The 11,122-nt window shown below is 34.2% G+C and overlaps 1 protein-coding gene across 1 annotated transcript; it reads right to left on the bottom strand.

Moving 5' to 3' along the window:
• Nucleotides 1-6,484: 6,484 nt before the first annotated feature.
• On the bottom strand, nt 6,485-7,934 carry LOC149165539 (E3 ubiquitin-protein ligase RING1-like). Its single transcript, XM_089431157.1, has one exon. The coding sequence runs from the start codon at nt 7,636-7,638 to the stop codon at nt 6,661-6,663; it is 978 nt and encodes a 325-aa protein (XP_089287283.1). The 5' UTR covers nt 7,639-7,934; the 3' UTR covers nt 6,485-6,660.
• Nucleotides 7,935-11,122: the final 3,188 nt, after the last annotated feature.

The raw sequence follows: 11,122 nt of genomic DNA, 5'->3' as shown, positions 1-11,122 counted from the left end.
GTGAAATTACATTTTAAATTGTTTACAGACTTACTTTACATCTAATCTATATTAGACTATAGAGTGCTTCTCGCCCAATTATTTAAACTTGATTTTTTCTCATATTTTTATTTAATTTGTTAAAAAAAATATTAAAATTTTATTAAAATTATAAATAATTTTTTCTCAAAAATATTAAATATATTTATACATTTAATATTATTATAAATTACAATATCTCCAATTTAACCCAAAAAACCACAACAAAAAATAAATATATATATATATATATAACCAATAAATTTTAATTAAAAAAAACAAACCACGCCGGACTTAAACAATGCCTTCCACTAATAAACATTTGTTTAACAACACAAAATTGTAGTAACCCAAGCGAAAAACAGGTAAAATCCATTTTCCCATTACCCGCCACTTGCGTTTACGCCTCTGATGAAGTGGAGCTCTCCACTTTCAGTCACATGTTAGTCCTAATTTTCAGGAATATTTTTCTCATGTTTATTTTAAAAAGGTTATTAGTCGCCGACTAGCCGTCTCGTGTGGAGCACCCCGCGAGAACTCAAGTCTGCTCCCAATTTTCACGAATATTTTTCTCATGTGCGGCTAAAAAATGTTTTTAGTGAATATATTCAAAAGTCTGAATCAAAGAATGTAGAGATTTTCTGAATCAGAGAATGTTGCTTATGAAATATGTTTGCGAAAGTACTGTAATGTATGATACGTGATTGTGAGGGGTGGTAGAAAGGTGGATCTTTTAGCTAAATGTCTTAAAGAAGCTTTCCTTCATCATAACTTGACAGACATATTTCCCCAGTCCATGGGACCTACATGGGATAATGGTAGAATTGGATTTTCTTATGTGACTAAAGATTGGATAGGTTTTTGATTTTTGATAACATGTTGGTTCGTATGGGCAGGCCCACTTCCCATATTATAAACTGTTTCATTTCATTTTTTTATCACAGGCCAATTTTTTTACAATGGGGTAATAGGAGATATAAGAAAGGTCATCCTTTTAAATTTAATAGAGTCTGGCTAGAGGATGAGGAGTTCAATGAACTTGTCAAAAAATTTTGGTCTGCTATCTCTTCCAATGAGATTATTTCCCCTTCACAACATCTCTTGGATAGGGAATTAAAGGTTAAAGTCAAGGAATGGCAGAGAAAAAAGAAATTAGCTAATAGAGCTGCTTTGAAAGAGATTCAAGATTGTCTGGATGGTTTAGCTGGGTATCTAAAAGGAGGTAATATTTCCTTTTTGGTCCGTAATAAGATTCATGAACTGGAAAAGAAAAGGCACAAATTACTAGCAATAGAGGAATCTTCCTGGAGATTGAAAAGCAGGGCGTTGTGGCTGGTGGAGGGTGACAGGAATACAAAGTTTTTCCATAGATTTGCGAATTATAGAAGAGATATTAACTCTATTTGGGAAATTTAGAATGACAGTGGAACAAATTTTTCTCTCAAGAGGAAATTTCAATGGAAGCAGTCTCATACTTCAAAAACTTCTATAAAAGGAATGAAAATATTCACAATGAGAATATCTTATGGGGAATTGCTCCTTTTCCTTCCATGTTCGATGATGAACAAAACAATTCCTTCTTCCAGCCTGTTTCTGAAAATGAACTTTTTCAGGTTATGAATTCATTCAAAAAGGATAAAAGTCCTGGCCCTGATGGCTGGACTATCGAATTTTATCTTCATTTCTTTGACCTTCTCAAGAAAGACATCCTAGCTATGGTGGAGGAATCGCGTTTGAGGGGATTTTTTCATCCTCATTTCACGTCAACATACATTGCCCTTATTCCTAAAAAGAAGAAAGCAAATACCTTTTCAGATTTTAGACCGATCTCCCTCTGCAATGCAATCTATAAAATCTCCTCCAAGATTATTGCCAACAGAATCCGAAACATCCTATCAGATAATATCTCCTTAGAACAACACGGATTTCTCAGAAACAGGAATATTATTGAGGCTGTGGCAAATACACAAGAGTGTTTACATTCTCTCCATCACAAAAAGATGGGCGCGGCCATTCTGCAGTTGGATCTGAAGAAAGCATATGATAGCCTAGATTGGGGTTTCTTAAGATGTATTCTTTGTAAGATTGGCCTAAAATATGACTGCATTGAATGGATTATGGCATGTGTGGAGAATGTAAATTTTGTTGTCCTTATTAATGGCCTCCCCACCAACTTTTTTGCTGCTGCCATAGGTCTTCGTCAGGGCTGTTCCCTGTCCCCACTTCTGTTTATCCTAGCTATGGATTCTCTCAGTCTTCACATTAATGGGGCGGTAAAAGATAATAAATACAAACCTATTAGGATATGTCGTGGTTCCTATATTTCCCACAGCCTTTTTGTTGATGATATCATGATTTTTGGTATGTTATGTAGACTATCTTGGAAATGCATTCATGATATTCTAAGAAATTTTCAATTAGCCTCACGTATCTATATAAATGAAGGAAAATCATCATTCTTTTTTGATGTGGATAATAAGGAAACTTTGGATTTCCTATCGGCTCTGTTTAATATTGCTTCCAAGCCTTTAAAGGAGGGTGTTAAATGTTTGGGCTTTCATCTCAGACCTGCAGGTTACAAAAATTCTGATTGGATGTGGTTATCGGACAAGTTTTATAAGAGAATCGAAGGATGGGAGTTCAAATACCTTTCCATTGCGCGTAGGGCGGTGTTGGCCCAATTTGTACTAGCCCATATCACTGTGTATTGGGCCCACTTATTCTATTTTCCCTCTAGTATCATAGCTAAGTTGAATAGGCTCATGGCAAATTTTATATGGGGTGGAGGTAAACATAAAAGCAAATTTCATCTAACTAGTCTCCAAAAAATCTCCCTTCCTAAGATTCTGGGAGGATGGGGTATTATGAATATAAGGAATTTTGGTAAGGCCCTTTTATGTAAATCTTTATGGAGATGTATTAATGGGGATAGTTTTTGGAGTGCTACTATCAGAAGGAAGTATATGGAGAATAAAGATCTCACTTTTTGGTACCGTGAAGGATCTATTGGGAAAATTCAGGGATCGGCCATCTGGAAGAGCTTCCGCAGAATACAAGCTTTCTTTCTGAAGAATCTACAATGGAATATTCAAAATGGGAAAGATGTGCTCATTGGCCATGATCATATTACAAGTCTGGGAGAGGAGTTTTGCTTCCCTCATTCTATCACCATGGCTCTACATAGATCTGGGATCTTTTACTGGAATCAACTTATTGAAGACTGGCAAGGGTGTTTTCCTATATGGAAGAGTTTTCTTTCTCTGGGCCTTAATCAAGCTTATGCACAGCAGTGGGACAGTATTATGATTTCCATAAGGGGCTCTGGTATTTGCAATTCTGATGGTAAGGATTATCTTACATGGAGAGGTGTTAAGTGTTTTGATGAATTAATGGTCAAAGATATCTATCTTGTACTGACAAGATCGATTCCGAGTCCTTTTCAATTTATCTTTCCTACCACTTTCTAGAAATCTGGCGCTCCCAACAAAATAATCCATTTTTCCTGGCTCGTATTTCATAACAAAATTCTTACCTGGGAGAATCTCCAAAAAAGGAATTGGTCTGGCCCTCGCAGATGCATTCTTTGCAAAAATGGGGATGAGAACAGTAATCACATTTTTCTTACCTGTAGTTTTTCCATCCAGTTGTGGAAGGAACTTGCAGATTATTTTGGTTTTCATCTAATGGATCATTCAGATGTCAATACGGCTTTATGTTGGTGGAGTTCACAGAAACATGCTTTTAGATCTATTCCTCTTTTGCTTTTTTGGGTAGTTTGGAAGAAAAGGAACAATGCCATATTCCGAGAGGGGAAAAATTATCACTGGCCTCTGTTCGATCAGATCATTTCGATGTATCTTTCCATTCCAAAAAAAGGGTCTTCAGGCAAATCTCACAGTTCTGGCATCCATACTATGCAGTCGATGGGTTATCCAAGGGCATTTTTCGATGGCGTTGCTCAAAGAGGCATGTGTGCATGTGGTGTTTTTCTTTCGATGTCGGAAGATTTACACTATTCTATATATTGGCATGTTGGACGTGGTTCAAACAATAAGGCTGAGGCAATGGCTTTAGTGGGTCTTTTACAGTTTTCCTCCTTCCTTGATATCCAATTGCTACAGATCTATGGGGATTCAAAAAATACAATTGGTCTGGCCACAGGGAAGTTGACAAACAAAACCCCATCATTGTCAGGATGGATTAATAGGATAAAATTATTATGGAACAGTCATCAGTCATATACTATCAGCCATGTGGACAGGTCTCTGAATACAGTGGCAGACAATTTATCAAAGAAGGGACTTACTATAGACCCTGGTATATGGAAATTGGAGGTACAAATGCAAAATTCTATTTTTCTGATAGAGGATTTCTCCATACCAGGTACCTAGTTCTCAGCTGGTTCTGCTTTTCTCATATTTCCTATCATCTGTTGCTCTCACAGAGGTATGTAGTCTTTCCCATGTTTCTTTCAGGTGATGGATCTGGTACAATTTTGTGTATTTTGGACCCTTTTTATCTGTCTATCTTATTGATCTGAATCATGCTCCTGAGAGTTGCGGTTTCTATGCTTGTATGAAGGACTATTTTGGACATGATCGTTTATTATCATTCAGCTATCTATCCTGTTCTAGATTATGATATCGCTAGGAGTGGTTATGGAGGTGGAGGAATTCAATGGACGGTTAAAAGTGGTTTAAATCTAGATAAAAAAATTGCAAAATTTTTTGTACATATAGTGTTTGAATTATGTTTTTTATGGTGGACATAGAGTCAGTGCCATAAAAAAATCTTTAAAACACTTAAAATTATGAAGTTCAACAGAGTTTACTTGAATTTACAAAAATCTCTATTAAATTTTTTAAAATATCAAAAAAAATTCCATAACTTTCCAAACCTGAAACAGAATCATTAAATTACGACCCAAAAAAAATATGCATCCTCTGAATTAACTGAGTTCCTGCCGATTAGTATAACCGACAGAAAGCATGCATCGCTCTCAGTTCCTTCCTCGTACAGTGTCACTCGCTTTGTCATCAATTTTCAGTCAACGTGGCCCACTCTAATTTTTATTCAAATTTTTGGATTTAAAATGATTGAGCATTATTAAAAAAAATTCAGGGGATTTGGGACATTTTAAATTTTGAAATGTGATAACTGTAAATTAAATTTCTAAAATTTGTATTAAATTTTTTAAAATTATTTCTAAATTTCCATTATTTTCCAAATTTTTTCACTAATTTTTTTTTAAATCATACAAAAAACTCCACTCTTAATAGTTGACCAAGTCATTATCTTAGCTGACCATATAAGAACCTTAGCATTTATTCAGATTTTGATCAATGTGGTAGTTATGGTTGACTAGGTCAACAAGCAATAAATTGTATTATTGGTTGACCACATACTGAACAAACCCTTCCTCTCCCGACAGTTTAAACACCCAGGGTTCTAACTGATTCAGAATTCAAAGGCAATCTAGAGTTCTCACTGATTCCCAATTCAGACCAGAGTGCCCAAAGATTCAGATTTCGGAGGTCTTAATTATGAAACTCCAGAATTCTGGAAACGATATGAAAATTTAAATAATAGATATATTTAAATATTAGATATCTGTGTAGCGATCCTTAAAGCTAGAGTTTCAAAGGTTCAGATTTCTGACTGATTCAGAATTCTACAAACCTAAGAATGGCGTTGCCTGAATATTCTATCTATTGGAATTTTTTAGGTATTCAGTTAAAAAACTGAGCTAGTTGTGTTTTTATGAGGTTTGAAATCTAATTTTTAATATATTCACAATATATAAATGGATTTAGTTTTTTGAAATTTGAAATATTTAAATGGGTTAAGGTTTATAAATTAAAATTATGATTATTAGTAACAAATTTCTTCTGGACAAATAATTATGATACTATTCCAAATTTTTGTTAAATATAATTATGATACCATTCCAATTTTTTGTTGAATATCTGAATAAATACGTCCGGAAAAAAAACCTCCAAAAACATAGAACAGTTAAATTACCACCCTAAAATAATTAGAAAACAACCTCCAAAAACATAAAACAGTTAAATTACAGCCCTAAAATAATTCAGAAAGAAATAAACCTAAAAAACATGAAACAGGTAAACTACAGCCCTAAAATAATTCAAAAAGAAAAAAACCTTCACGGGGTTAGGAATTCTAAAATTCTGAAAAACTACAAAAGTCTGGATTCATTAAGAAAGGAACAAAATCCATAAAAATAAATAAATAAATCAACAGATTGCTGTGCAGATTTCTTTAACTCATGTAATTGTCCATTTTCCTGTGAAAATTTCGTCCTTCTTATTCCTGTGAAAATTATTACTTTGAACAGATTTCTTGAACTCATGTATAATTGTTCATTTTCTTCCTGTGAAAATTTTGTCCTTATTGTTCCTGTGAAAGTTATTACCTCTGATATATAAAATGATGGCAGTCAATAACATTGTCGGAAACACTGCGAATAATTCTTTAAAAAAAATAAAATAATAATTACATGGCAGTTGAATATCAAAGATGTAATAAGCCCATACGAAATATAAGCAAGGCAGAAGTTCAGTCCACAAAACTAGATCTAAGATTTCTACGATGAAAACTATTTACAGTGAGGCCTCGAAATATCTAATCGAAAGACGGCTCACTAACGGGAGCCCCTTCTTGCCCGTTCTGCCCATCCCTTTCACGTCTCGACAAAAACAGGGACCTGATAAGTGGCCAGGGAATTGCCAGAGAAAATTCTCTTCTCCTCTCACTGCCAGTCTGGCCATCCTGTTCGCCCTCCGAATCTGACGTGTTCGCCTGTCCGTCACGCCCGTCCCTTCTGTTCTCCTCTGACGAATTGGCCTCCTCCGCTTGCCGTTTCTCCGCGTCATCATCCTCGTCATCGACCGGCATCTGGTACCGGCACACGGGGCACGAGCTGTGCAGCTTCAACCACGGCTGAATGCAATCAGAATGGAACATGTGCTTACATGGCATCTCACGTGCCTCGCTTCTCAGTTCAAACTCCTCCAAACAAACAGCACATTGCGACAAGTCAGAGCTGAGGTGCTCCTCAGAAATTTTGACAGCAGGCATGGCCTCAACGGCAGATCTCGAAGCCGGCGGTGTGCCGTAATGATTCGCGTCGTTCTCTGCCAGGCGTTGGATCAGCCAGTCAAGCCTCGGTCCCATGAAATAGTCACCGGAGGCCTCAGGAATGGGCACAAAAAGGCTCCCTTCCTCATCATCTTCATGCTGGACAGCAAAGGGGTTCATTAAAAGAACTCTTTCAGTACCTCCCGATACTCGATTCCTGACCACTGTAGCGCTCAGGGGTTGCAGAAAGTGAAGAATCGGCGACCTTTCAACCACAAAGATCGCAGGCCTCCAGCCCTGAGGCTCCCGAGCAGCTTCCCACATTAATTCGGTAAAGATCCTTTCCCTTGGGGTCGAATCAGAGCCACCAGATCGGGACAGAGCTTCTTGAGTCTGTCCACCTTCGATTTCTTCAACAAACGCTTCATTGCATCTAGGGCAACAGACCTCTTCTCCAATTACATTGCGAATCGTTTCCTTGCATATGTGGCACCAGTATTCAGAGCCCACAACGGCTGCCATTTTCAAATTCCAAGCAAAAGAAAGAAACTGCTCTGCAACTCTTTACCCTAGCACAGCAGAGGAAAAACGCTCTGTAATTCTTCTTCAAATCTGGCCACGAATCGGCAGCTGGAAAGTGCAAAAGAAAGAAATTCACTAGCAGAGGAGATGTTCCACGGGTCTCTAATGTGATTGTGAAATTAAGCCGGAGAACTGCTTATTTTTACAACGGTAAAGAACAGGACGGAAACTTCCTAGAAACATCTCGAAACCGAAGTATGTCCAATTTTAATGTTAATGGCCTATAATACATATGAAAAAATGTTAATGGCATATAAAAAAATTATGTAAATATAAAGAAAAATGAAATTTACATTTTATAATGTAAAGAATGTAATTTGATCATTTTCGACTCATGTTAAATCCATACTTAAAATGGATCTTATAATAATAAAAAAACCATTTTAATTTGCCTTAATAAAATGTTCGATGTACATGTTATATAAAATATTTTATTTTAATCTTACATATACTCTATATAACATTCAAAAATACACTTTAAACATAATCACAAAATTTGATTGTACAAAAAAACACACAAATGTTGATCATTGAAAACTCCATCTTATCATCCACAAGCTAATTAAGCAATTGAGTACTTCAACAAAACATTGCATCAAAAATTAATCAAGATATGTGGAATAAACCAAGATAACTCAAATGATATAATGTTAGCAATATTAGGTGCATATAAAACATCATACAAGAGAGCCACTGGTTACACACCTTTCAAGCTAGTTTATGGTCGGGAAGCAATAGTCCACTACACTCCTATATTAGCATTGAAAGTATTTTCTGGTCTTAGATGTGACATTGACAACAAAATGCGTCACATGATAAGTATATTAAAAAGAAAATTAATAAAATAAGATAATCTCGTTTATGTGTGTTGTTCGGTCAATGTATTATTGAGATATGCTCAGATCTCGAAAGTATGCTTGATGAGTACTTGTTGGATGTGGAATTTAATTTTGCATCCAATAAGTGGCTACACTGGAAATTTGAGTAAACCTATAAGGAGATAAGCCAAAAATACAATTTTAAAAAAATAAATAAATAAATAAAATAAAATAAAATATTTTAATTTTCCCTCCAAAATATTTCATGTACCTCTTTTTAAATTTAAAGGATTTTGTTTGGTTTACATATTATGTGCGTTAAAATTTCATGGGCACTTTTCGGCTACAATTTCCTCTAATAAAGAGATTAAACAACATGAAATACAAAACGTTTCTAACTCTAACAAAATCTACCTTCAACTCAAGCACATATGACATAAGGATGCTAGGAGATAAAGGAGGATCATTTTGCAAAAAATGATAATATTAAAAATATTATTATATCAAAATTTTAAGAAGAAATTGTAGGATACAAAAAAATTAAAGAAAAATAAAACTAAAATATTACAAAGAAATGATCATATCTTCACTAGTGCAAAATACAAAATAAACATTGTCAAAATAAAACAAATTCTTATGAACTCCATAGTAAAAGTAGACAATCCCCAAAAAAGTTGAAGTTTAAAAGAAACTTTCTTAAATTGTCTAATTTATGTTCAAATTAAATCTAAATTTCCAAATATTTGTCACACCACCAATATTAATGAACTTTAACTCAACAACACTATAGTGATCTATGAACAATTTTCATAACTTTTTTATTTTTTAAGGGATTTTGAGTAATCTCTTGCTTTCTAAAAATCTAATAGACCATATTTGATCTATAGACATTAATTATCATCAATTAAGTTTTATCTTTTCTCAATAATATTATTGCTCTGAGAGGCACTCTACAGGCCAGTATAGGTTAGATGTGTAGATGTAATATAAGTATGTAAACAATTTTAAATGGCACGGTTAATTTTTTTTTTTTTTAAGTTAAAAGTAAATCAGTTACATGTAATGTAAGTATGTAAACAATTTTAGATGTCCCAGTTAAAAAAAAATGCGCAGAGAGCTGCTCTACAACCCAGTATAGGTTAGATGTGTAGACATGTAAGTATGTAAACAATTTTAGATGTCCCAGTTAAAAAAAAATGCGCAGAGAGCTGCTCTACAACCCAGTATAGGTTAGATGTGTAGATGTAATGTAAGTATGTAAACTATTTTAGATGTGTAGATGTAATGTAAGTATGTAAACTATTTTAAATGTCCCAGTTAAAAAAAAATTAAAAAGTTAAAAGTAAATAGGTTAGATGTAATGTAAGTATGTAAACAATTTTAAATGTCTCAGTTAATTTTTTTTTTTAAAGTTAAAAGTAAATATTTAAATGTTGGCTCAAATAATAATAAAAAGTTAAAATAATAAACAAGAAGTTAAAAGTAATAAATAAATAAGTTAAATTTAAATAATAAAAAGTTAAAGTAATAAAAATAATAAAATTCAATTTGTTATATTTTGATTTTGTTATTAACTTGTTAATAGGCTTTGTTACAATACCATGGACCAATATCACGGCTTATCAATACCACGTGTTCAAAAACCATAACTTATTTCACAATCAAAATATTTTAAAACAATACAAGATTCTTAACCATCTATATTCATCCCCACTTCACCGTGGATATTATTAACTTCACCTCACCGTGGATATTATTAACTTCACCATGGAGAGAGAGATGGGGAGAGAGACAAAGTTGGAGAGAGACAGAGAGATATAGATAGGGGGAGAGACAAAGGGAGGTGGGAGAGAAAAGGAGAGAGAGAAAGGAAGAGAGAGACTACTCAAGAGACAAAAGGAGAGAGAGTTGGAGTTGGAGGGGGAGAGAGAGGGAGGGAAGAAGAAATACATAGAGGGAGAAAGGTTGAGAGAGAGGGAGTGACAAGGGAGCAATGGAGAGAGTTTGAGAGAGGAGAGCAGGAGGGAAGAGAAAGAGTGAGAGAAGGGGAAGAGAGAGAGAGGGAGAGAAAGATGGATGGAGAGAGAGATATTAGGTATGAGTGTAAATATTTAAATGTTGGCTCAAATAATAATAAAAAATTAAAAATAATAAACAAGAAGTTGAGAGTGATAAATAAATAAGTTAAATTTAAATAATAAAAAGTTAAAGCATTAAAAATAATAAAATTCAATTTGTTATATTTTGATTTTGTTATTACTTGTTAATAGGCTTTGTTACTATACCATGGACCAATATCACGGCTTATCAATACCACATGCCCAAAACCCATAACTTATTTCACAAGCAAAATATTTGATAACAATACAAGATTCTTAACCATAGATATCCATCCCCACTTCACTGTGGATATTATTAACTTCTAAAAGATAGGCTTTGTTACAATACCATGGGCCAATACCATGACTTATCAATACCACATGCCCAAAAATCATAACTTATTTCACATTTAAAATATTTTATATCAGTATGAAAATATTGTTAACCATGGATATTCACTCCCACTTTATCATAAATATTATTAACTTGCAAATATGCTTTGTTAC

Source organism: Pinus tabuliformis, chromosome 5_1, assembly GCF_031772625.1.
Source record: "Pinus tabuliformis cultivar Carrire ecotype Pingquan chromosome 5_1, CPIR1, whole genome shotgun sequence".
In the NCBI taxonomy this organism is placed as follows: domain Eukaryota; kingdom Viridiplantae; phylum Streptophyta; class Pinopsida; order Pinales; family Pinaceae; genus Pinus; species Pinus tabuliformis.
The sequence above is the reverse complement of the archived record's forward strand: the minus strand, read 5'-3'. Positions and strand labels throughout refer to the sequence as shown.